This window comes from Struthio camelus, chromosome 5 (genome assembly GCF_040807025.1).
Source record: "Struthio camelus isolate bStrCam1 chromosome 5, bStrCam1.hap1, whole genome shotgun sequence".
Lineage (NCBI taxonomy): Eukaryota > Metazoa > Chordata > Aves > Struthioniformes > Struthionidae > Struthio > Struthio camelus.
In genome coordinates this window covers 73881295-73908503 of record NC_090946.1, presented here as the reverse complement: position 1 = coordinate 73908503, position 27209 = coordinate 73881295, and the positions used below count along the sequence as shown (strand labels likewise).

Genomic DNA, 27209 nt, shown 5'->3' with positions numbered 1-27209 from the left:
TAATTTACCAAAAAAAAAAAAAAGTGAAATGATAAATTTTCTGTGCCAGTACCTTCTGAATGCGGCTCTACTGAGTTTGGAGGAGTCGTGGAGCAACTCCTCTGTTCGCCGGTGCTGCTGGGCAGGCTGTGCCCTGCTGTCCCGCTCAGGAGGTGGGCTCCAGGTAGGGCTGCTTCAGCCTGGGCTACTCGGCTGAGCTTAGCGCCAAAGTGAGGGTGTCTGTTTGGTCTCGTATCATCCGGTAACAAACTCGCTTTAATAAAATCTCTGCATGCAGTTAAGTTGCTTCGCAAAATTCCTCCAAAATGAGCAAGGCGCTGCTGTGGCTTATCTGAAGGAGACTTTCATTGCTGAGTTTGGGGTAGTGACTCAATAGAGGTTATCTGTAGAGTACTAAATTTGGAGGCAAAACAGGAGGGTTGCCACGATAGCAAATGTTAGAACTCACTCTTTTTTGGAATGTGCTTGTAACTTTCCAGTGATGGCCATTAAATGGCTAAAGTTAACTGAAACTGGGTTAGGGCTAACGTGGTCTCCGTGTGGTGCTTTTCCAGGATTTTGCAGACTTCCTAGTGAGCGAATGGAGAGGGGGAATCTAAATTAGCCTTGACCATCTACACAGCTACCCCTTTTTAATGTTGCTTCTTATTTTGCATCATTGAAATATTTGTCGAACTTGACTTTTATGTATCTTTCTATGAAGTATTTAGTCTGTAACTGTTCTGTTTGCATAAACAAGTTTAAACTTCTGCATTGGTTTTTTTTCCCCCTTAATTCTTTAAAGAAATTTTCTGATGCACAACATAGTCAGACAATTACTGGCAGAGTTTTTACTGTTAGAGGCTTGAAACAACTCTATGTATTGATAGTGAAAATTAGTACTCAAACACAGAAGCTAAAGGATAACAGTCCGATGTGTTAATAAGCAATTTATGGAGGGTAAGAAATTTATACAAGTCTACCCCTCTGCAGTCTAGTTTTTAGAAATACAACTTATTTTCTGTAAGACTGTGAAGTTTGCCTATATCATCTGTTTTAGGGAAGCTGTTGTTTCCATAAATCTCTTCTAACATCCTTTTAGGGTGTGTTGTGTGTGGTGGTGTGTGTGTGTTTTTTTTTTTTTATTTTTACTATTTCTTTGCAATTCCCCAAGGTTTGGATTTGCTTTGTGAGTGACACAATGATCTAGTGATGCGAGCCTAGGAGAGCGAGCCAGGGACTCGTGAGTCCTTGCTGTGGTGGTTTCGTGTGTGGCTGCATCCTTCCTTGTGCCTTCCTGGCCTTGCTTTCCCGTACACGCGCACCTCGGTGCTAACAAATCGCCCCGCTCAGCTTCGCTAACTTTGGGAGTCTAATGGTGTGCCTCTGTGCAGCAGTTTCCAGGTTTAATGTTCACAAAGCAAATAAATGCATCGTCAAATCACTCTCACCCGAGTCTTTGACTCCCCTAATCTTTTTTTAATGGGGCGGGGGGGGGGGGGGAAGAAGAGACCAGAATCAATTTTTATTCAATTAATGTTGCTTTTCTTGCACATCCTTCATGTGTTATGTGTAGACAGTCTTAGAAACGCAAGCTAAAATTGTGCCTTTTGAGTTTGTTCTGTTTAATTTATGGAAAAGGCTTTGGTTTTTGTGTGTTTCTTTTTGCTTTGTCACCTCTTTCACTGTCTGTTAAGTCTCTAGACAGGATTTTGCTGAAGAACAAAACTGGATATGCCATGTTCACATAGGTGCAAGAGTCACGGCTAAGGGTGCTTCTGCTGGTATGTTATTCTAAGGAGTAAAATAATTAGGTCAACTTTTAGATGATATCTGGAAAAGCCCTTTCTTGTTCAACTATACCAGGGCATGGTGTATATGTTGTTGTTGTGTTTTTTTTTTTAACTTTATATTTTTTAATATAGATCATGAAGTCTTTTGGAAGACTATATCACACCCTTAATGTAAAAAATATCCAGTGTATTTAAGAGCCTGATTTGCGAAAATAGTGATTATATTAACTTCAGATTAAGCCCAGGGAAGAATGGTAGGTATGCCTTTCCTCGAAGGGGGGATACTTAAGCTAATAAGCTTCCTTAACTTTTTAAGTGCCTTGTTAGCTGCTTGTGCTATTGTCCATCATAGTGTCAAGGTAAACATTACTTGGGGAACAGTAATTGTTCTAAATGTGTTTTAATTCAGTTTAGTCATTCTAACATAGCTTCTGTCATTTTTATTGTATCAATAAGGGAGAGTGGGGCACCTGTCAACAGCGGAGGAATACATGCTAGTGTTTTCTGTTTGTTACTGGAACGTTTTATTTTGCTAAAATGCTGTATCTGCTTGTAAGCATGTTAGAGAAAAGATTTCTCAAATTGTGTTGGACACCTCATGGTAGTTTTAGGTCCTTTTGCTCCCACCATGAGGTAATGGAGATGAAGTTCACTTTGGGATTGCTTGCAGCATAGCTTAAGAAATCATTTTATACTTTCCCATAACTTAGGTAGCTATCCTTAAAACTGCTGTTTTTAATGAAACTTCATTTACATCTTCTCCCACTGGAGACAGCTGTAGGTTAGGACTAGCCTGACTAAGCTGTGCCAAAGGTAGGAGTAAGGGGTTTTTTATATGCTGATTAATTCTCTTTCACCCCTCTGGGAATATCTGGTATTGCTTAAATTGATTGCGCTAAGCAATATGGCAACACTTTTGACCTTCTAAACCGAAATTCAGCAAAAAAAAAAAGGGGGGGGGGAGGGGAGGAGAAAAGCCTCCATGTCCGAGTTTTACATAACCGTGCCGTTGAAATACAGTGATATGAAATAGAGGTGTCGTCTTCTGTAGTGATGGTATTGGCTGCTGATCTCAACAGCTTTGAAGGAGGTGAAATCGGGGACCGGGCAAGTTGTCCATCCCCTGCATGGAGAAGGTGTTAGGTGAGAATCCGTTTCTCTTTCTCCATGATCGGGCTTTTGATCTCCCATGCTTTGTGAATCAAGGCATCCGTTTCTTGCCTTCACTAAACGTTTTATGTCTGTGCTGTTGCATAGCTAAAGACTGTAGTAGCTTCTGATACCTTTACTTCTGTACAAAATGCCTGTATGGTTTTTGTGGGAAGCGATAAGTCAGTGTTACATGTTGTTTTCTGAAGTTAATTTACAGATGCGCGGTGCCAGGTGAACGTAAGCCGCAGCTTGCTTGCTCTGAAGGAGCTCCTGTTTGGATACAGCGTGAGGATCTTTCTTTGTCGCTCTGAACACGCGACCATTTAATCATTCCCCTTTGCCCCACCTCCAGCTTCCCTCTTCCTCCCCTCCCTCCCCAAATTCCCTGAAGATATGATAATTAAGCAGGTGCCGTATATCGTAGCTTTGTGCGAGCGTGAGAAACGGCAGTCGGTTCAGAATAGCCGGAGCCGCGCGCGAGGAGGCGGCATTTCTTCTTAACCTGTTGGCAGTAACGTCCATCATTGTCACGCGGGCCGCCGTGGGCCTTTAAATGCAACGTACCACTATCCAGCTGCATGGAAAGCGAGCGAGAATAAAGCCGGGAGCGGATTTGCCGGGCACTGAATTAGCTTGTTGTGACAGCGGGGTCCATATATGGGCCGTGAAAGGCGCCGAGGCGGGCGAAGCCGCCGCGCGCCGGCCTGGCGCAGACAGGCTGCTGACTCAGGCTTGACCTCCCCGTTGGGGAGCCCCCCGGGCCGCGGTGGGAGCCGCCTCATTGAGATGCAGGGCACGGGCGCCCTGGCCGCAGCTGTATGCTGGAGGCGCAGGCTGCGAGCACATCCAGAGCCGCACCGAAAACATAATCAAAGAGCTGGCCCCCTTCTGTACTCCGCTGAATAGACAGGCAAACCAGAGGTCCTCCTCTCTCAGCCGGCGCGTTGGGAGAGACATTAGCATAGTCTTTTCTTTTTCTTTTTCCTTTCCCCAAGCTACCTAAAACCTGGCACTGGTTTGAAATAGCTTGCTTTGACTGTTTGAGGGACGAGAAGGGTCCTGCATCAACCCCGTAGATGTCTGTGCAGCTGCTAGAAAAAAAATACTTGAACTCAGATTTTTTTTTTCTTTTTTTCATTCGGGTCACCTAGGCTCGTTCCATGGTTTAGTATCAAGTATTTTTGATACGGAATTAGCTCGCTGTGTTTGGAAAGGGCTTATGAGAAATGCAAAGATGACTTTCAAACCTTCCTCCCTCTCTATATATATATATATATATTTTTTTTTTCAAATCTGTTTTGCTCTCGGCTGGTTTCTGAGTGAGTGGACAGTAACAGTATTTACTCGAGCAGCAGGAACCAACCGCAAATGCACGTTGCGTTCTCCAGGCGCGCCAACGCGCTTGAGATGGCAGCTTTTAAAAAGCTTCGCGTCTTTGGGGAAGCTGGCGTCTGTTTTGCCGAAACCTTATTAGGCAGACAGGACGCAGACCGCTTTTCGCTGCCATTGGAGTCCGAGAGATGAGTCGCTCGGCGCCGGCCCTGCGATGGGCAGAGCTGTCGTGTTGCGCTCGGATGGTGAAGTGCCGCACCGTCGGAGCGCCGCGCGCTTTCCGAGCCTGTGGGAACGCGAGGTGAAGCCTTGCGTACCTGCGGAGCTCCGCTACTTTGAGCGGTAACTTCAGCTGTAATTAGCGATGCTACTTTTGATGCTCGGAGCTGAAAGCAGAATACTTTATTTATCCATAGATCTGTGGTAGCTGCTTGAGCACATTTAATACAACCGCGACCTTGTTTTCACTCAGTGCTCCTGCGCTTGTTCTAGCTGCTTTGGGGCATAAACTTAAGAGCTGGACCAGTCCTTTGGCAAAGCATCAGGGAGATCACTGGAAGCTTCCTTGGTTAACCTAATGGTTTTTTGTTGTTGTCTTTGTTTTAAACCGTTGGTGTATATATGAGTTGATATAAAAAAAATAAGCAAAGTCGTCTTAAATATAGTCTGTTCTGAATCAGAGGGTGGGGTGTTGGCTTTGAATGAGCTTGATGCAGCAACAAGCATGCAGCAGTTGGTAAATAAAGATGGATTTTCTTTTGTTCTGCTGGTGCTTGCTGCTCATTATTCTCCACTTACCCCGTAAGCTTCCCAGGGAGTGGCAGCTGTTTCTGATGTTAGACACTCTATCAGCGGTAGACAGCTCCAGATTCGGTGAGACGCTGTTGTGGAGAGGAGAGGAAAATAACCTAACCCTGCACTATTGTCAGTCCTTGGTAGAATTAACTTCTCATGAACCGAAAGAGTTTTGTGTTTAACTTTCTGAAATATTCAGCTGTAAGTACGCTTTGCAGCACATCTTACTGTGGAAAGCTTTTTTTGGCATGAGATGGATTTACATCCGAAGTGGATATCAAGTATTGTAATGTGCAGTGTGGGGGCAGACACAAGGCAATAAAGTGAAATCGATCTGTAACAGTCTTCACATACGTTTGCAGATACGTACAGTTTGGGAGTTTTTGCAATTTGAAAATTCTTTTGGGTAAACATAAATGGTACATAAAGATTTTAAATAATACAGCTAGCAAGTTTAGAGGAGTCTATTTGAAGCTAGAGTTTTATATGTAGGATTTATAACCCCTGCTCTTGCCGTTTTGTCTCTGCAGTGTTAGCATTCTGTTACTGAAAACAAAGAAGGCTCTGCCAGGGCATTACACAAGCAATGAATCACAGAGGAAAAAATGTTTTGCTTTGTAAATTGTTCAGTTTTCCATGGTGCATCATCATCATTATCATTATTATTATTATTTTTACTCTTGTCTAATAGAATCATCGCACATGCTTGCGTTTATTGTACTTTGAATTTCTTATAGTGGGGCTACCTAACTAATGTTATCAGTGACTCCAGCTAACTTGCTTAGGAGCCTTGAAAACAATAACGCACACATCAAGAACAAAAACCAGGGCAAAATCAAAACAGTTCAGTTGACTCTTCAGATATGACAGCTTACAGAGGAAGGAAAAGGTGTTAATGTTCTTTCAGTCAGCGTTGTTCCAGCAGTTCCACGTAGTTATATTTTTGTCTGTGTTGACAAATGTCTTTTCTGTCTAAAAGACTCGGCTTTGCTATCATGATCAATTTGGTACTCCTCGCAGGTTGTAGAAAGTTTATAGTGTTTCAGTAGTTGATAGTGCCAATCACACGAATACGTACTGGGTACATTTTCCTGATGACTCTATTGGCAAATCTGTGTTTCGGGCCCTTCTGTTAGAGGGGTGATAGTTTGCTTAGGCTTGAATATAAAGATACACCTGCAGATTATCTGATCAGGCAGTCACAGTCAAGGCAGTGTCATGCCAGTTAGCCGCAAGATGTGAAGCGTAACCTCAGTGTGTGTTATATAATACATTTATACCGTAGATGCTATGGTGTTCCTTGTACTGCTGCAGGCCACTGAATCACGGGTACTGATGTCCTTTGTAAGAGCAATAATCAATAATATTTAGATTTACCATGCTTCAGCATTCGTTAAGTTCCAGACATGTAGAAAAAGACGTTTAAAACTTTGTTACGGATGTGCAGTTTCAGAGTGGATCAGGAACCAGGACCAGCTAACGCAGTGAATAGGTAAAGGTGCAAGTAAAACGGTCCATGTAAGATGTTTGACAGTAATGAAGTCATTACTGGCCCTCCCCTCCCTCCCCATGTAGAAAGAGTGGATGGTAAATGATGGCAAGTGGGGAGTAGGATGCCATATATATATGGAATACACCATTTGAAGACTCTGTGATTAATCCTGTTAGAAGATGTAGAAGTAACAGAAGCAGATCAGTGGAATAAAGCTGTAAGAAAATGGGAGCCAAAGGTGTGCATCTAATAAAATAGGGTAAGGGAGAAGAAGAGTTTCTTGGGACAATTCAGTGTAATTTTGCATGAAATCATGCATGATTCACTGAAAACAATAATCAGATAGTAATTTCAGATTGCGTAAATAAATAAAAATAAACGTCTCCCCTACAAATACCATTTGGGAAGACTTGTAGCATACATAAGGGAGCAAGGACAACTGAAACCGCAACTGCCTACCTTAGCCATCTTGAGATTTTTCTCTCTTCCCATCCAGTCTGGATTTAGGCACAAATACAGGTGCAAGGAGGAGTGCAAGGTGTTTGCTAGCTGAGTTAATTTTACGCTCCGTTTGTGAGATAAGGTGGTTTGTTCACCCTCTGAAGGTGTTTTCAGGTTCTGCTGGTATAGATTAGCTGTTGGTATGTTTGTTTTGTGAAAGAGAAGAAAAGTGCCAGAGTATTGGGTATGTAACACACATGTTTGAAAATCGCAGTAGTCAGGATAGCTCCTGCCTTGGGCTATGTGCCTAGCAAACCTCCCCAGTAAGAGCTAGACTGAGTCCGCTATGTAATTTTTTTTTATCCCTGTAGTTACAACTGTGGTGTACTGAGATTGGAATAACTTTACTTATTTGGGCTGAGTTGGACTGACAACTTAAATGTGGAAGACTTCACAGTCTGCTCCTGAGCCCAGAAAATTTTCAGCTTTTAATTAAAAGTCAGAATCAAAAAGAAAAAAGACAACAAAACCTTCTTGATTTACTGCCAGGTCTGTGAATGTAAAGTCATGGCAGCTATAGGCGAGTTCTTCTGAAATCCCTGAAGCGTTTATGTTGTGTTTGTAAATGTCTTGCAGGTTATTGCAACCCTTGACCTGCAGCTGGAGCAGACTTATTTAAAACAAAATCTGTGCAATTTGTGTGCATCCTTTTCTTCTCATCTTTCTTTTCCTATGTAGTAACACTTGTCTATCAGTGCAAATAGATGTTTTCTGCCTACATGGCCTCTGCTTGATGTATACCAATTCAGCCTTGATGTGAATCTCCCCTCTGTTTCCCTTACTCTTAGTTTCTTTCTTCAGAATAGAAAGCTAAAAGCCTAGCAAGAGCTAAACAGGGGAAAGCAACAGTTAAGGGTGCGTGCACACATGGGCGTGTGGAGTGGATGTCGGTCGGGGTTGTGTGCGTTCCTGTTTACACGGGAGAAAAGTACGAGTCTGAACAGAGGGAAGAGATGCGCCGAGCAGGTCGAAGCCGCACCGCAGAAGGAGGGGAGGTCTGCGAGCAGCGGCGAGAGGCGCAGCAGCTGCAGGGGAGTTCCTGGGGCAGGGGCCATGTCGCTGGCAGAAAAATTACCCCCCAGAGTAAAGCGGAGCAGTGGGAGAGGGGGCGCCAACGTGGCGCCCCGGAGAACGGAGGGAGCCCCAGAAGGCTGCCTTAGCCTGTAAATTGTGGGTGTCGTCATCTCGCGGCTCTTGCCTGTCGCTGAAGAGCTCGCCGCCAGACCGAGCCAGCACCAGCGCTGGGTGCCAGACCCTTCAGCAGCGCTCCCGGGTGGGTGCTGGGGCCTGCCCTTCCCATACGGAGCTGAAGGCAGTGCGGTTCCTAGGCTGGCTCTCGCCTGCTCCCTCGTCCTCTCTCTGATGGAGATCAAACAAGAAAAGCAAACATGAAACCCTGTTGGAGAGTACAGCTCCTGCCCAGATTTGGGTATTTTGTAGAGATCTCTTCATCTTATTATTTTTTATTTATAGATAGATATGTAGATACAATATTTTAATCAGTTGTTGCTGGGTAGGAGCAAAGCTCTGAGAAGCAAGGCTGATACCTTGACCTGAGTTGCCCCTGGCTGTGGCCTTTGTGGTGCAGCACAGCAGAAGTGTTACTTTTGGTCAGACCTAGAGGCCCGACTTTGCATCGTGTGAAGCTAATTGAGGTTCTAGAGACTGGCTAAAAATATGATAACGTGGGCGAAGAGCAAGGGAGAAACTGAGGCACAGCAACCTATGCAAAGTTGCCCAGAAAAGCCCTAAGTTAGACCACTGTCTTCTATCCCTGATGAGTAAATCCAGTGAATAACTGAGGTTTTGATCTACTCTTTTTGTTCTACTGCTGGAGATTTTGAAGGTGGCTGTAATCTAGTTATGACTGTTATCTGCACAGAATTACTCAGATGAGCATAGCATGGTGTGATCAATGGATGTTTGCTTCGAAAAGAAAGGTATTTTTCAGATTAGATGGTTGGTTTTATCTTTCTGGTGGCTCTACATCATCCAGTATTTTCGCCTTTGTATTGTGATATATCGTCTCATATCTCATGCTTGAGATGTTGTGAGAGGAGTGAGTGATGTTATGTAACTTAAGCAGAGAATTATCTTTTTGTGTTCTAAAAGTGACTACTGGTTTGATAAAGCAGTTGACTAATTAGTAAATTACCCATTGTTGTTTAAAATACTTGCGCTGCAAAATGTAAATGAAAAAAATTTCTCCACTTGTCAGTATGAAAAATGACAATAGCAAAAATAATACATAGGACATCTGCTCTGATTTTTTTTTTTAAATTTTAAAATGCATTTGAGGCAGATGTTGCAGAATTGGAATGGAAATAGGAATAGATAGAAAAACAAAACATAGCTGTTTACCTTTCATGAAGCTCCATTTTAACATCACTAGCAATATCTGCCTCAGTATATGTATTTTTCTGTTGTTCATATCAGAATGGACTGAACGTTCTTAAAACCACTGCTAAGATAGCATGACATATAGTTTCAATATTTAAAAGAGCCCTTATTGGCAAGTCTTTATTTTGGGATGCTTTCTGATGATCCCCTTTGCCTGTTCTCTTTTTCCAGGAGAATACATAAAGACGTGGAGGCCGCGTTATTTTCTTTTAAAGAACGATGGCACTTTCATTGGCTACAAAGAACGACCGCAGGATGTTGACCAACGGGAATCGCCTTTAAATAACTTCTCAGTAGCTCGTAAGTGTTGTTATGTGCTCCCTCATCTGGTTTGGGGGTTGATGTCTTTTTATAATTGTAGCACTGGTAAGCAACATCAGTAGTTTTCAGATCTGCCCCAAACAGGTAATGTATCTAAATGCATTTTTTTGAGATGATTAAAAGGAGGAAAAAAAAAAAAAAGCCTGTGTCTCAGTAATGAATGTGATGGTTTGATGTATGGGTACTCAGTCCATGTCTGTTTTTTTTTTCTTTTTTGTTTGTTTTGCAGTTTGCTACTGATTTACTGTTTCTGGTTATAGAATAAGATGGGTTTGTTTGTTAATATGTTGTATGTCTGTTATTCAACAAGTTGCTTTAAACTGAAAACTGTCTCAGTTTAAAGTGTTTCAGCCTCTGTTCTGCCATCAGGTCTGGATTCAAGTGGCACTGACATGGATCAGAGTCATTTTTTTCATTTGCTCTAAGAGAACATGAATTGAGCACTGGATTTAATGAAGTGCACTCAGTTTTTCTTAATTTTGAAAGCACAACCATTTTTCTTCTCCTAGAGCCAACAAAAGGTTTGGAAGTAATAAACTCTCCTAACCTCTGCACTGTATCTTATGCAGACATTTCTGACTTTGCTCAGGTGCCACAGCACAGCAAGTGATAGAAGAACCTGAAGAGAATTTCCCTTTCTTGCTCAGATTTTTAACCTTTCCCTGTATTCTTCAAGCTTTCATTTTCTCCTATTTTTAATCCTTCCTGTCTCATAATCTGCCTGTGTCTTGTCCCACCACTGAAAAATAGATCATTGTGGCACCTGTTATTAGCAATGATCTGTTTCATGCTCCTAAGGACTAGTGGAAGGGAAGTTCTGCAATGAGAAGTGTAGAGGGCTTTCCCTCTTCATGACAGGGTAATTTTGAGATATACGGGGTTCATCTTCACATTTGACCTCTAAACAATTATATTTCAGAACACCTCTCCCCTTTAAAAGGGGAGGGCAGCCTGAGGAATTAATGCCGATCTTCACTTTTACCTGGTGGCTTCAATACCTGCTCATTCCAATGTATACTTTTTTTTTCTTTATCAAGTTTTATACTGACTGATAATGAGAATAAATAATGGGCGTGCTGTTGCCTGGTGCTTTAGTACAGAATGCCAAGAGCGCTTTTGGGATTTTGTCTCATTGAATTATTTTAGAAAGAAAAGTGATTTAATGACACCTCAGTAATGACATGGTACTTTCCTGTTTAGACTCTTATCTCCTTACGGGTCAAGAAAGTAAAAAAAGGCAACAGAAAGCCATTAATTCATAGACCGTCTTTTAAAGGACTTGGTCTGTAGCCAGAGGCTTTTAACAAATGCACTTTTTGCAGGACACTTTCATTCCATTGCCGCTAACTGCATTACTTAGAGTAATTATTTACTGCAGCTCAGCGCTAAGGAGTAAAAAAAATAAAAAAATAAAAAGAGGGTGTGTTCCCCTTTCTTTGTCCAGGCTGCTTCCAGCAAGGGTTAACTTACATTGGTTTTCACAACAGGAATATGTTGCTTTTTGGCCAACTGAGACTGCAGCCTTGGCGTTCCTATATAAACAAGTTGTTGCCATGGTATCAGAGCCTCGTCAAAAGAGACGAGAGGCATGCCGCCGCAGTAAGGTGCAGCCCCCGTAAGTGGGACTGCGGGCAAGGCCGTGGGTGGGAGGGTCGTCTTCGTTAGCGGTGGCCCTCACCTGGTAATCCAGTAGCAGTGGCGGGACTGGAAGGCCTCCTCGCTAGAAGTCACTGTAGTGGTTTTGGTCTCACCGAAGCGGCTATTGCCGCACCAGCATTGAGTTTTTCATGTCGGCACTAGCGTGCGGTGCTGTTTGTGGCTGAGGTGTGGTTCCCTTCTAGTTACCCTCCACACCTGTATCATTTGGATTTGTTTTGCACGACAGCTTTTCCCTTTGAACCTGCTTGCCTTGTGGTTTCACTTGAGCTGACTTGTGGAGTTAGCATGAGTTAAGTTGAGCATCTCTGAAGGAACGGGCCAGGATACGGTTTTCACACTGTAGACGAAGCCTGCAGAAGGTAGCTGCTAGCAAAAGTGGGGGTGGATTTGGCTTAAATGCTTTGTAAAAATTCGTCACTCTTTTCATGTGACCATGGAAGCCCTGAGTTTTTTGTTAATTAGTGAACTAGTTTTTTGTTTTTGTTTTTTTTTTTTTTTTAATGAGATGACAGGCTGTCTCTGTCAGTCTATTCTTTGGAAGTGGTCCCATGTTTCGGTGTAAAATCTTAACCCTCTTCTACTGTAAAACAATGTAGGTTTTCCTTATTGTTGCAAGTAGAAGGGTGTGTGTTTTTTGTTTTTTGTTTTTTCCATGACTAGTGGACTATGCTCACTTGTAATGTTGCATTCGTTAAGTGTCTTTGTCAACTAATGAGAGGTAGAAGTACCCATTTGAGGAGAAAACAGTGAAAGAAGGTAATATTAGCTAATGATGATTTGTCTTCTCCCTTAACAGATATGAAGAAAGCATTAGCAGTAAATACAGAGTGTGCTTTCCTTTTATAGGACTTTTTTCATGTTCTTGACAATCAGTTAGTCTCCTCTTTATCTGAAACCAGCTTCTTTCAATCTGTGTTGGTTTGGATCATGTCTGTGAAAACTTATTTGGAGAGCTCCCATGGTAAAGAAGGGCTCAGCTTATTTTTTAATTTTTTAACCTAATTTCCTGTTCAAAATAGCCATATATCTATGTCTGTAGTCCAGTGATATGTTTAAGGGGTTTATCTTCCCCAGAAGTTACCTGTTGGTGATTTTTTAACTTCCAAAAGACAGTGCCTAAACCTACTGAGTATCTAACTGATGTTTCTGAGTCATGATTGTGTGCATGTTCTTTACTGCACCGCTAAGATAGAAGGAATAAAAGCCTGTACCCAAATAGTCATTTATGCTCCAGAGACCTTGCAGATAAATAACCAATAGAGCTTGTGTTGTAAATCTGTTAGATAAGTAGCCTTCATACACTTGATACTCTGAGATTACAATCAGTATCTGCCTATTAGGTTATAAGCCCTTAAAACTATATAGCTGAAGAGTAGTGTATTGTGAAAAGTGACATGCAAAGAGAGCTCATCCCTGATAGAAAGAAGGGATTTTTTCTCTCACTGTCAAAAAAAGAAGGTGGACTGTGGTGGTTGGGTTGTACAGCAGAAAACATAACTGCTCAGCAACGTAAGCGCTGTGTTTGGGACAGGTCCGTGTACTTGCAGCCAAGCATTTATCAGGGCACAGGATGGAGAGATCATAGCAGACACACTTCCTGTGTCTGCTGCTACAAGGGGTCACCTTAGCCTCAGTCTCTAAGTCTGAGCTCCCGTGTCCTCCCTTGTACCGTGCTGAGATGTTTGGGGGGGGGGGGGGGGGGGGGATCTGTCTGACGGTGCGGAGAGACATGCAGCGTCTCTATGTAATATTCCTGTTTGCCATTCCAAAGTTTTATTTATTCATCGTTCTTCTGTTCTGACTTGCCTCTTTTTTCTCACCCATCCTTAAAGAAACCAAAGCAGGAATGGGAACGATTCTTCCCTGACATTATTGGTTTAAAGGGTGATGTCGTTATGTAGGGAGCAGTTTGACACTTTCATCGCAAGTAATCTGCCTTTTAGCTTAAGTGCTGGGGGAGCAAATATTGTGACATTTTAGAAAGTCACTGGGATAATACTAAGTGTCTTTCAAATACAAAATGGTAATTTACATTTGAATGCCTTGGTGTCTATTCCTGTTAGGAACAATTTCTCTGTCCTACTTACTTTAAAAGACCAAAGGCCAGGAAAGAATCAAGAGGTTCTTTAGAGCAATTTAAATCATTTTTAACAGGCTGCTGTTTATAGTACTTAAGTTATTGCAAGTGGGGAATACTTATGTTGGCATTTTGACAGGAAAGATTGTCTTCAAAGTGGGTAAGCGACCCTCAACCTGTATTTGAAACGTGAGTGTTTCTATAGCAGAACCCCCCCCCCCCCCCACCATGAATCCAGCCTAATGTTATACAGAGTCTGTGTTTGCACTTTGTTTTAGTGGTGCATGTTACTGTACATGGCTATAAAAGCCGAGTTTAGTGCCTTCTCTGGCTTGCCAACTGAAACAGCAAACAACACAATTTTAAAAGGAAGAGAAAAACCCTAATGCTTCATAGTTTCGTTGATTAAAAATCCATGAGATTAGATTATATATAGGGAGAACTTTGTGATAGCCTCCAACTTTTTGAAACCTGTGTGGTGCAGCGCTTCGGTAAGGCAAGTTACAGAGAAAGCCGCCTATATTTCTTGATATGTGCTGTTATGATTGAGAAGGGTAATTAGACAGCATATTGTTCACTAAACAAAACACTTCTATGTGACATACTTGAATTATAGTGGTTATTAACTGACAAATCTCTATTATTCATCTTGCTGTATGCCTTAAAGATTGCTGGATCAGCAAGCTTAACAAATATCAATGGACAGTGCTGATTTAGGGGAAAAGTGGTGATACTTAATTGGTCCCCTTCTATGACAGAAAACGCCTACTGTGGTTTATTATGCGAAATTAAATAGTTAAAGTTTAGAGTTCAAGGTTAGCTTAAATACCTGTACTGCTACCTCAAAATACTTATTCTGAGAGACTAAATGTGAATCTAAAGGTTGTTTTAAGAAAGCAAACACCTCTTTATTTTTTTCATCTTGTTGCACCTCTTGCGAAGTGCAGAACAGCTCTGGATCTGCAGGAGATTAGAAATAGCCTAATTTTCTTCTTTGAAGCTTCAGCCGGAATCAGGATCTGTTGTGGCTGCGCTGGGCAGACTCATAGAGGACAGTCAGAGCCTTAGCCTAACCGTGGTAGGCAGACCAAAAAGGCAGAGATAGCAGTCAGGGGGAAAGAACAGCAGCTAAGGTGGCAGATCTGAGAGCAGGACTTGGATCTCTCGAGTTAAATTTCTCAGGGCCCAGCTAACTGGGCTGTGCCAGCTCACGCTGCTGTGTTCAGCATTAATTGCCATTCTGCAAAAGATGATGGAGGTTGCTGGAGCACAGACTGTGGCATGCTGAAAGCATGGCTGCATCTTTTTGTCGAAGTTCTTTAATTTTGGTGAATAAAGGAGTGCCGTTTATCACGCTAGAACCTTCTCATGACTCATTAATAAACTTTCTCTTATCTAATTGCAGTGTTTTAGGAGGATGCAGTACAACCTCAGCGTGCTACTAAAGAAAAATTAGATGTTCTTGTCATGAAAAATGCAAAGTTACTCACTGAAAAGCTTATAATTCCAGCAGCAAATGAGGCATGAAATATATTACCAAAAATACAGCACCCAAAAACCCTGGCGGTAAATATTTTATCTTGGTGCTAATTAAGAACCTGAGTTTAAAAATGAGCACTCTAAACTTCCACAATAATAAAATTAACCTAACAATACTAGCGTAGCCTTAGTAATGTGTGCTGTTATTTGGCTACGTTCTGTTTTCAACTTGTACGTTACTGAAAGCGGAGCATGTTTATAGCTCTAGCAGTAAGCAGAAATTTCTCCTTGTCTTTATAGTGCCTATTTACTTGGCATTTACTTGCATCTATTTGCTTGGAAGTTGATTTAGAACTTTAAGACCAAAATAATACTGAGCTCGCGGTTTCATTAACTGCGAGGAAAACATCTTAATGTAATAAAAAGAACATCTATTTATATCTTATTTTTTATTTTTCTCTTCCCCAGTTGCTTTGTTTCTTATTTTGATTCTCCTTTAATAGGAGCTGTTTAATTAGTATTAGAGTTTCCATTCGTGTAATTCTGAAAAACGTGGTGTTTTGGCCTCTCGGTTATGATTTCACTGACTTTCTTCTGTTTTTCAGTTGCTCTACCTCAGTATGGCTAGTGGACCCTTGATCAGGTGCCTGTTGCAGGCTCAGATTTGAAGGCTGAACACTCCTGATATGCTGTGAAGCTTAAAATAATGCATGTGACTGTAAAAATTAAAGTAATGCTCAGTTCCCAAGAGAGAGAGCATTTTTATGAAGAAACTTATATTTTTGAATGTAGCCATGGGACGTTCAGGGTGTGATTTCTCTGATGAAATGATCTATATTTCTGTAAAATTTGTAGGCTGTGTTTAAGTACTGGCAGCGATGTAAACGGTCGGCTGCATGTATCCAGTGTCTAGCTGCTCGATGGCAGCTATCCAGGACGCTGTGTGAACGGGGTCTTTTTTGGGGTGTGCCTCTGCAGTTTGATGTTCCCTCTAGCGTCTGAGGACTGGAAATGCTTTCCTCTAGAGGCTGATCTTTGTCAGGGCACTGCAAAATGACCAAATATACTCTCCATCGACTCCTGCAAAGCCAAGGACGGGGCTTTATGTCAGTGAAATCCAAGGGAAGGAAGTTGGAGGGTTGGCTTTAATTTCAGTGGGTGTTATTGCCTTGTTATCAGCTGACTTTGTCCAGGCGCTCTACTTGGGATGACCTTTGGAGTGTAGGACCTGCGTCTGAATGGCTCCTGTATCATCACCTCACATTTCTACTTACCTTTCCGGGCCGATCAACTGGGAGCCTTCCTAAGCAGAATTTGATTGGAGTGCTGCTTAGATGACTGTTTACTGAGCTATTTATTGTTTTCATCAACATAGTAAATTGTCTCAAGTCTCCTAAAGAAGTACTTATGGAGATTTCTGTGGCTGATTAATAGCAACTGTTTGCTAGATAAGAATAAAGACAAATGATTATTTAAACCTGCTTATGTACCATGACTCTTTCTTCCTTGATTGTGGTAGAGTGCCAGCTGATGAAGACAGAACGACCTAAACCAAACACATTTATCATTAGATGCCTCCAGTGGACCACAGTAATTGAAAGAACATTTCATGTGGAGACTCCAGAGGAGCGGTATGTTGCATTCATATTTAATACATAAACTAGTTGAAAAAGCAGCTGCAAGTGTTCACCATTGATAGCAAGTCCGTTCCTGAAGCTCTTGTTTATCAGGTGATGGAGGTCTAGACTGAAAAGTGACAAATAATTTGAGCATCTTAGTTTTGGTGCGTGTTCTAGTAGAAAAGGCACGTTATAAAGGGGGTTGGCTTTTCACAGCATGGGGTGTAAGTGGTATTTGGAAGTTAAATGTTGTTAGGTTGGGTATCCAAGAAGTACAGGCGCATCTGTGCGCCAGCAACCAGGTAGTTATTTCTGGAAACTCTAGGGTTTATTTCTCATTGGAAACTTTACAGTATGTGAAGTGAAGGGTTTCTGACCTGAGAATTCCTGGAAGGATCATCACAAGTGGGAAAAATAGATTCAGGCAAAGTTGAGTTGTATCAAAATACTGACCTCTTAAAGTATTTTTTTTCTTTTGATATCTTGTGTGTGGGTTGTGTTTTTTTGTTTTTTTGTTTTTTTTTTAGGGAAAAGTTAGTTGTATCATTGCTGATTGCTAATATTTTATGCAAAGTAGATAATAAAGGTGATAGTTATCTGCTACAGGTGCAGACTTCTATTTCAGTTGTTAGGAAACAAAGCTAAGAGCATACATCCTGTGCTCTCATCATTGGAGAATTGATCTCTTTCCTCCCGAGAGAAGAGTTCTCTAGCACAGCTATTCTACAACTACAGCCTATTTAAATATTTACTTGCTCTTCAGGAACTGCACTTAAATTATTCCTGTATCACTGTCCTAGGGGAAGGGGTATTTAAAATCCTTGTCCTCCATACATACGATACTGGCACATATTATCAGCAAATTTTACCTAGTGTTCTTTGTGTTTTTTTTGCCTTGCCTTTTCATGGACTGATTTAAAGAAGGTTCCTTTTATTGCTTTTGATTCTGTTACAATCTTCAGAAGAAGATGAAATCAAGTTAAAAGGAAAGAAAAATAAACTGGTTCTTGTTTCATTTAGTAGCTTTGTGGTCAGTGACCCTAAAATGACTGAATAACAATTTCCACTTGGGAAGATTGTATTTCAGTCTTGTTTTGTTCCCTCCTAGCCAATTAAGTCAGCTCCATGACACTTTAGGGCTTGGAGGGTTAGTGACCTCCGTTGTGTACATGTGGGACGTAAACTCTGAGGGTGAAATACTCGTCCCTGAGAAATCAAACATATTGACTTCCAGGGAGTCAAGATCTCAGCCAAGTCAGTAACGAATCTAAAAATAGATGCGAAGGTAAATACATGCTTTAGCTTTCCCTGTGCCTTTAAAACCAACGTTTGTTTTCTCAGAGAAACAGAGAAATATAAATACAGAAGAAAAAATTCTGAATATTAAAAATGGCTAGAACACGAAGGAATGTGTTCGCGATGCTTAATGGAAAGGTCTCTGCTGGGAGCTTAGGGAGGATGTTCAGAACCGCTATTAGGTTTTCAGACGTGATCTGCATTCCCTTGCTGCGCTAGACAGGTCTGTGTAGTGTATGTTGACCAGCCTTCTCCAAGCAGATCATGCAGGTGAGCTGAAGAAAATGAATAGGTTGAATGTGTTCTCCTAACCCAAGACGGGTAATTCTGTATTGTTGACTTTCTCCCCTTTAAGCTGGATAGCATAGATATCTTCTATGTCTGTAACAGAAGTGAATAGTGCGTTATTCGGACAACAGTGAAAATAAAAAATGCGTAGGACATGAAAGGCCATCCATATAATTGGTGTATTTTTTTATTGGAGTCTTGTATGAGGTGGTACTTCCCCTGGACTTTGCTTCCTCTGTGGAAGGAATACTTTACTTCCACCCATCCCAAACCGAAATTCAGATAGTCAGATATGATTTTATTGTTGTTTTAATCTAGTATTTCGATGGGATGTGTCCCCCGATTTATACATCTGTGACAATTGTTTACTACATGGTATACTTTCATAGACCCATTGAAAAATTTGTCATTGATTACAGTGGCGTGGCTTCTGCCACGCTTTGCGGATTGTGCTTGGAGTTGTTCAGTATTGACTACTTCTATTCCTGCTGTAGTCAAAGTAATTTACCTGGGATGTCCGTGGGAGCAGAGTTTAGCCAGTGTCCGAATCTATTACTGAAACCGTAGTATTCTGTTCCCTGCAGATATCAAAGACAGTAAAACATGTTAAATTGGCATAGTCCGCAGAACACCCATTCAGCCTCTGTATGCCATAAAGCTCTTCCCAAAGCCCTGTAAGCCTTTGTGAGTTGGGTGGTAGTTTTGTGTGATAGGTTTGCAGTGAAATGAAGTGAATGCCGAGATCTTTCACTTCAGTAGTTTCCGAAGGAAGTGGTTTCCATAGGAGTAGAAGGGGGTCAGTATTAGAGCACCCATTGCTGAAACAGTTATAGAAACTTTCTTGTAACCAAGGCCTGTGCTTAAGATAAAAAGTCACTGAAAAGTAGTGAAAGGAGAGTAATGAACAAATTGCCTCTGCTTTTGCTGACGTCTTGCTAAACTTTACACAGGTACTACTGTACTTCTGTCATCATCTCTGTAACAGCGGAGTAACCTAAGAATCCTGGGCATTAATACCATATCCTGGAATACCCCTTACCATTAAAATTTGGGATGTGTGTGTGATGAGGTGGCATAGTGCCCCCAGCAGTTGGCTGTTTGTGTTTCATCCCATAAAGAACGGGAGAAGCTGTGTTTCACTGCTTCGTGTTGTTGGGGATACCCAGTTGCTTTTTGGTTTTGGCAAGTCTGCTTTTGTTACGTAAATCTCCGTATCACCAGGTCATATCATGACCTGAAGACTGACTGCATATCAGAAATTCCATTTACTGAAGAGCCTTATATTGTATTCAGGCTGTGAAGACTTCAGTTGTCTCTTGTTTCTGGTATGATTAATCAAGATATATGTTAAAAGTGCTCTCAAACATGCATTTTTACAATGCTTCAAAATGCACGGAATTCAGTGTTGGTTGGACTGGTGTCTGAGAACATTGGTTGTTCTCTATTCCTTGGTGACCCTTGCCATGGCAGATGGTAATCTGAAGTCACAAGTAACAAATGCCATTGCTTATATTTTCCCAGGGAAGAATGGACAAAAGCCATCCAAACTGTAGCAGACAGCCTCAAAAAACAGGAGGAAGAGATGATGGATTTTAGATCTGGCTCTCCCAGTGATAATTCAGGTGCTGAAGAAATGGAAGTTTCTATGACAAAACCAAAACACAAAGTGGTAAGTGAGCAGAGCAGGAATAACAATAATTTTCAGCTCCTCTTGAATGTAGACAGGAAGAGCCATCAAGACATCTCTATTCCCATAACAGTTATACAGTTGGTTGTAGACGCAAAAGGTGTAGCAATCGGCCAAGCAGGGAGCGTGCAAAGCCTGACTGGGTCCACCACTGTTTGAGCTCAGATGCGCTCTGGGTAGGGGTTTCTAGGCCTCAGGTCTGGAAATGATTTTTCTGTTTCTCTGTGGTACGATGCCTGAAATTGCAGCTCCTGCTGGACTGTGTGACTGTGTAAGCTCTTGTTCTGTGTGCTGTGCTCTCGCAGGCTGGTGCAAAGACTTTTCAGTGGATTTGCAGAACTTGAGGTGGGTCCAGTAGATTTAACCACTCTGGATTAAAGGCCTGAGTTGGCTCCTAGACAGCCGTTGGGGTGCTTATCCATCATTTCCCTAGAGCTTGGGTGATTGCATCAGGTGCTGCACTGGCTGAATGCACAGAGGCAGCTCAGCAATGGCCTTGTGTGCAAGTAGTATGTGTCGGAACGGATCTCTGCTCCACGGAGCCCTTTTAGGTATTTCTCTTCAACCTCCCTTCCCTTCTCTCTGCTCTGTCAGTGAAAATCTATTCCGATTTTCTTCATTTGCTCTTCTAATAGACAATTGATCATATATGCCTGGGAGAAGTTTCTGGGTCTATGAATTATACCAAGGCATTTCTCACCATTTGTTTTACTGTTATCAACCCCATTTACTTCCACAAGTTTGCTTCAGTTTTGGGAAAATCAACGAAGTTTTTAAAGAAAAAAAGAACTGTCCACAAGTGTCATCACTAAGCACGTGTGCCAGCCTTTAGACTTATGTGGGTGGCTGCTTACATGTCACTTAGAATTGCAGCAGCCATTAGCTGTTTGTGTCCTTGGCTGAACAGATAGCTCTAATCTCACTGGGTGGCTCTTGATAGAAATGCAAGAACCACCTCTCCGGGTTGGTCAGATCTGGAAGTTCCTCTGAGACAATGAGTGTCTCACTCTGGACGTGTGAGTGAGGATAACTGAGATGATTGTTGTGATCTTGAAATCAACTGTATTGAACAATTAGCAGAAGGTCTCCTCAGTCACCTCTAGGGAAGAACATGGAGAAAGTTTGCTACTGGAAGCATCTTTTAATTCTTCCTAAACAGAGGCTAGAGTCCTAGCCTTTGGCTGTATAAGGCTTGCTGTTACCGTGCTGGCAATGATTGTTAGTATTGTAACACAGACTTTCCTCAACCTTCAGTACATTCTAATTTTTTCCCTGTTGTTTTTCCTAATGGAGAAACAACGAGATGGCTCGTCTATGAGGCAGTTTGGCTTCTCTGTGGTTTTTGGTGCTATTCAGTGAAGCACAAGAAAGCTGACCTCTAGAGAAGTGGGGAACATCAAAAAATACAGCTTTAATTCCATAGAACCAGAGCAACATGTGCCTTCTAGTGAGCCTATGCACTGACAAAGCGGTCAAAACATCTGCAGATTAATAATAATATGTTGAGTGGTATTTGCACACAAAGCACTGAGTAACGTGAAGGAGTTTCCAGTTAATGGACAGTTTATGTATTTTTTTCTAATAGGTTTAATTGGTTATCTTTGGGAAGCATACTAATATTCATTTTTATGGAGGAATTATTTCTGTTTCTGAATAGCACAAAGCAAAAGTATTAAACACACATGCCACATTCTCACATGAATGAGAAATTTTAGTCTGATGATGGTGATATATTTACTGTTAGTTCATCTAATTCAGTTCTTGTTTATCTGTATCGTTAACAGACCATGAATGAGTTTGAATACCTGAAGTTACTGGGAAAAGGCACTTTTGGAAAGGTCATTCTAGTTAAAGAAAAAGCAACTGGACGGTATTATGCTATGAAAATTTTGAAGAAAGAAGTTATTGTAGCAAAGGTGAGTAGATGGGAAAGTTGGGAATGTGGTTAACCCTTGATACTGCTTTATGGGAATTCATAGCAAGGATGCCTTGAACACTTGAAAATAATTACTCAGTGTTTGAAATGGGACCTCTAATCTGGGGGGGGTCACACTGCTGATTTCCTGCTGCTTGTGTTGCAGGATGAAGTAGCGCACACGCTGACAGAAAACCGTGTTTTACAGAATTCACGGCACCCGTTCTTAACAGTAAGTATTTCTCCCTCTTGGATACTTCTGCTAAGTGCAACTTGACATCATGACAACCAAGACACTCCTCCTTTTGGTGTTATTTATATAATACCTCTCAGATCTTTGTTTTCAGAGTGGCTGTTTATTTTTGTATCCTTCCATTTTTGGGAAGCATAAATTAAAATGCTTTTTTGAGTCTCTGGATTTTTTGCAGAGTGGGACCTCTTGAAATCAGATTTTTCCATAGCATCGCAGAGTGTGCTTTGACTTTACAGCTCGTCCATTTGATGGCTTGCTATCTCTGAGAGAAATATCTGCTTTCTGTGACCTCCAAATGCTTGGTTTCCTCTTTCTGGCAGAAGCAAGGGTGACCCTGACCTTGTGGCAAACTAGTTCAAGAAGATACTATGCAAAAAATCTTTTAATTTGTTCTTTTTTTTTTTTCCTCCATCTTTAAAGCTCCTAGAAGGACTGCCCGCCATGGAGTCATAGTGCTGGTACTGCCAGCCCAAAGATAAGGATAGCAGTGAGAGCATGTGTGATGGGAGAAGGGAAAGCAGGAACATGCTTTACCTTTTGCTTTCCTACTAGCTCAGCTTTGCTGTAAAATCAAACCAGACTCTCAGTTTGGACCTCCAGTACCAGCAGGCACTCTGGGTTTAGTTCAGATACCTAAGTTCCACCTGAAAATTTTGTTTCTAGTATGTATTATAAGTTGGCTCTAAATTGTTTCCAACAACAATAAAGCCCTCTAAATTGCTCTTCAGAGACCTAGTGGTTTCCTTTGTCCAGGTACACAAGGTTTTAATTGGAATTTAGACCTTTAAATGTGGCCTGTGGAAGTAAATACTGGCTATATTGGGTACAATCAGTAGATGTTTGTTGACACATCTAAAACCTGATCCTCCCTCTCTCTGCAAAAGTATGACTGGTTTGAAAATGTCTCCCCTAGTAATGAAGATCCCGTGTGTGGTATTTTCTTGTTAATGTTTTCATAAAGCCAAAGCAAGAGCTGTCCTGAGAAGCCGGCTATGACACTGGGTTATCACCAACAAATTTAAGACCACGACAAACAAGTTGATGTTACTCTTGCTGCAAGAGCACACATGACATGACTGCACAAAAGCACCTTGTGACACTTCGTCACACCCTCTGTCTGGTCTGTTTTTGTGAATTGCTAGCAAATTGATATTGGCAGCGTTGCTCAATGCTCTGGCAGGCCGTCAACACGGAGCAGCACAGTCGGCAGGGCAGTGACTGGGGGCTGACGTGTGTAAATGCACTTGTTTCGTATAAGCAGGCTTGTAGCCAGTGCGGTGAACCTTGTGCTCTTGGGTTTGGTTGTGTCCTCTTGCCTCTGTGCCTCTGAGGTGGAGTTGTAGGAGTCTGTGGCCTGGACAGGATGCTTCTGTGTTGCTATGAGTAGGTTTTTGCATCGTCGTTAACAGGCAAGTGTTTTGTTCCACAGCACTATAGGCAGCGCTGCTAACCTCCATGAGGGAATGTTTTAATGCTTTATTAAAATATATTTAGTAAGATAAGTTGGCAGTGCATCAGTACTCAGCTGCCACAGTAAGGGATAAGCGTTATATAAGAGCGAAGGACAAAATCCACTAAAATACAACATTTTGGTTTTGTCTGTCTTTCTGAAAATTTATTCAAAATGGTCTTACAATTGTCAGTGTGTTCTTTCCTCTAAGTTTTGGCTTAAATCTGTTTCAGGCTTTGAAGTATTCCTTTCAGACACATGATCGCTTGTGTTTTGTTATGGAGTATGCTAACGGAGGAGAGGTAAGGGAAACGTGAAAATGTTTAGTGCATTAGGATTTTTCCTGTATGACTACTCATTCTGCTTGGCATTATGCAGCTAGGGTCCATGTCTGTGCTGCTAGTTACAAATTCAGACTGCAAACAGCTCTGTTTATTAAGACTCTAAATTTTCTTGACTCCATTTTTAGAGAATACAGTTTTTGGGCGTAGGCTCATATCACACCCAAGACAGCGACATACTGTAATCTGACGTTTAGCAGTTCAAAAAGACAAGGTTGCTTTCTCGTTGTTCTTCAGACATCTTGAACTTTTTAATTCTAGTTCTCTCTAGTTCTAGAGAACTAGAAACGTAGGAAAGTAGTGTTAGACGTTTAAGAAGAAATCAGTATCAATGTATGTCTGCAGTTGTGCATTAAACTGTAGTTTCAATAATTGTTCAATTACTATGGATTTTTATCATTTTATATACATATAAGAATATGCAGCGCACAATCACGTGTGCAACTGTGAATATGAGATATAATTGTCATTTAATTTGTAGTGCTTTTTAAAGCATTTGGGAACATAGCTAGGCTAGGATGGGAAGGAGGTTTTCTCTTGGGCAATAACAGATACATAGCAAGATGGCCTGCAAAGTGTTATACCTAACTCAGAAGCATATATGATATAAATGTAACAAATTACTGCTCTTGTAGTTGTTTTTCCATCTGTCAAGAGAGCGTGTCTTTTCTGAAGACCGGGCTCGCTTTTATGGAGCTGAGATTGTTTCAGCCCTGGATTACCTGCATTCAGAGAAGAATGTGGTTTACAGAGATTTGAAGGTACACAGAAAATTTAATTTCATAGGATTTTGGGGTCTGGGCTTTTTGTTTCTTAGTCACAAAAGCAACTGATCCTTAACCGTAAGAAAACTTTTTTGACTGAATTTTTATACAACAGTTGTTGCAGCTGTTGAACTTGACTTTACAGGAACTCTGAGCACTGTAATAATCAAACCGCTGCGTAGAATGCATTTATCAGGACACTGACAGTATTTCAGAGACTTATGAAGAGGTACACGGGTTGTATTTTCAACTGGCTGCTTATGTTCCAAGGGAAACTGCATGGCATTTCTGAATGGTGGCATATAACCCTGGGCTCTTCATGCTGTGTCGTATCAGATAAAAACGTGAATATATACTGCGCGGATGTTGTGCTTCCCTGCAATGTCCTGTGAAGCACCATCCTCATAGTAGTTGCTTGCAGTTAGAAAACTGGATAAGCTTGAAGTTGCTAATTTGCTTGGTAAGCAAAGAGGAAAAAAAACAAGGAAACTCTGGCAAACAAATGGGAAATGCCTCAGGAAAATGCAACTGCAAAATCCCTTTCCTGTTAAGGGGAGGATGAGGGGATACTAGTAGTTCATTTAGGAGCAATCTGAAGTGGAGGGTAGTACATAATATTTTCAGGCTACTTCAAAGTGCCTTGGGAGATTCCTGCTGGGATTTTGTCTCCCACATCACCTTGATTCCTCTGAAAGTGCAGCTGATTTCAGAAATAGTTGAAACTCTGCTGATGGCTGGATTGCTTTGTCAGAACTTAGGGGTGCAGACTAGGATGAATATCAAGTGTTCAATATGAAGTGATTCTCATGTACAAGGTCTCTTTGGCAAATGTCTCTGTTGATGTCTTGCTCTAGTACAGAATATTTTTTAAAATCATGTAGTAAAAGCAGGGATGAAATTCTGTGTGGGGATACTTAAAATATGGTTAAAAGAATCTGGTAATCTGTTGGCGATAATGTTTTAGAAGCATAAATGCAATATTTACTTTTTGCGTTCTTGCTGCATATATGGTGGTTTCGCAAAGACGGCAACTTACAAACCTGAAGTTCCCTAAAGAACAAAGGAAAGTGATATTAAATGTGTATTTACGTTATCCTTTGGCCGCCGCCGTGGTTCTGAACCCAGTGAGAACCAAGTTGTAAACTGATCTGTAGAAATTCAAGTCTTACCGACTTGCTCAGAAACAATGTATGTTGTATCTAATAGTGCCTTTCATTTGGATTTTCATCTCAGTTGGAAAATCTTATGCTGGATAAAGATGGACATATAAAAATAACAGACTTTGGACTATGTAAAGAAGGTATAAAGGATGGAGCAACAATGAAGACTTTCTGTGGCACTCCAGAGTATCTTGCACCAGAGGTATGTTTGTGCTGGCTGTTGTACTAAATTATCTTTTCAAATGCCGTCCGTGATAAGAGTATTGATACAGAATAATTCCTGTTCTGTGATATGTTCATATAGTAACTAATGTTTTATAACAATTCATACTAAAAATCTTATATTCATCGTGTTCTGGGGCGTTTCTTAAGTATAAAGCTGTGTGATAATTTTCAGACAGGGTAGCATTTACTTTCCACTTTGGGGAATATTTGCACTTTACAGGAATGATACTTGCTTCTTGTATCAGAAATCTAATTCAAAAATCTTTTACATCACTTAAAATACTACTTGAAGAATATGTAATTGGCAATTTATGTTTGCAATATGTTGGCCTCATTGGAAGCTATTGACAGGACTTGGTTAAGAAGTAAACCTCTTTGAAGACAGCGTAAAGCGGTATGCCTTTCAGGAGGTCAGAAACAGGCTCTCTCTTTTTTTTTTTTTTTTTTTTTTTTCCTTTTTCCGGTAGTTAGCACTGTGCACATTAAAAATGCTGATAGCTTCATGACTGTAAAACCATGAGACCTTCCTCATTGTTGACCTTTTCTGTTGCAATGCAAATAATTCCAAGCAGGGGACTTAAAATCCCCAAATTGTACCTTTCTTGTTGCACTGAAACCTTTTTGCAAAGCGTAAAATGCAAACGTGCGTTTGTAACTTTTATCCTCGAACTATTCCTTCTGAAAGTTGTGCAGCGTAGGTGGTGGCATAGCAGAGAGTGAGTTAAGGGCAGATCAAAAGTGAAATTATGTGATAGAGGACGTGTATACATGGTATTTTGCAGGCAGACGCTATAGTTGACTCAGCCCACGCTCCGAGCTGTCTGGAGGCAGAGCTGCTGTATCGGTAGGGCGCCGTGCCTTGCAGAAGGGCCGCTCGCCTCGGAGCGGGCGCTTTGCTACGAGGTTCCCATCCAGCTCGGAGCGCAGGCAGGAGCAAGTCTTGGGCTGCTGGCAGAATATGTGTTATAGGCACACCCAGAACGTATCCTTTGCCTTGGTGGGAGAACTGTGCGTTGCAAACCTGCCTTCGGTTAGGGTATGTAGAAGTACAAAGCGTGGAAAACCAAAGTGGAGGAGGTGCGTTTCTACTGAGAGCTGCTGTCTTTGCTGATCAGTGCTTTTGAGCTCTTCGCTTGCTCAGCGGTGGCTGTGGAGGCAGTTGTGTGCTTTGGTTTTGTTTGTTTGGGGGTTTTATGTTTTGTTTTTTTAAACTCGCAGCTGCTTTCAAGGG

At 41.4% G+C, this 27209-nt stretch overlaps 1 protein-coding gene across 12 annotated transcripts in view; it reads left to right on the top strand.

The window, feature by feature from the left end:
• Window positions 1-27209, top strand: part of AKT1 (AKT serine/threonine kinase 1) — a 76169-nt gene that overhangs the window by 30413 nt on the left and 18547 nt on the right. For all 12 annotated transcript variants that reach the window (XM_068947272.1, XM_068947269.1, XM_068947270.1 and 9 more), the window contains 8 exons: window positions 9616-9744; window positions 16500-16611; window positions 19705-19852; window positions 21655-21786; window positions 21952-22017; window positions 23722-23790; window positions 24465-24590; window positions 25827-25955. In XM_068947272.1, the coding sequence (XP_068803373.1) occupies window positions 9616-9744; window positions 16500-16611; window positions 19705-19852; window positions 21655-21786; window positions 21952-22017; window positions 23722-23790; window positions 24465-24590; window positions 25827-25955 (911 nt within the window). The remainder of the gene's footprint in view (window positions 1-9615; window positions 9745-16499; window positions 16612-19704; window positions 19853-21654; window positions 21787-21951; window positions 22018-23721; window positions 23791-24464; window positions 24591-25826; window positions 25956-27209) is intronic.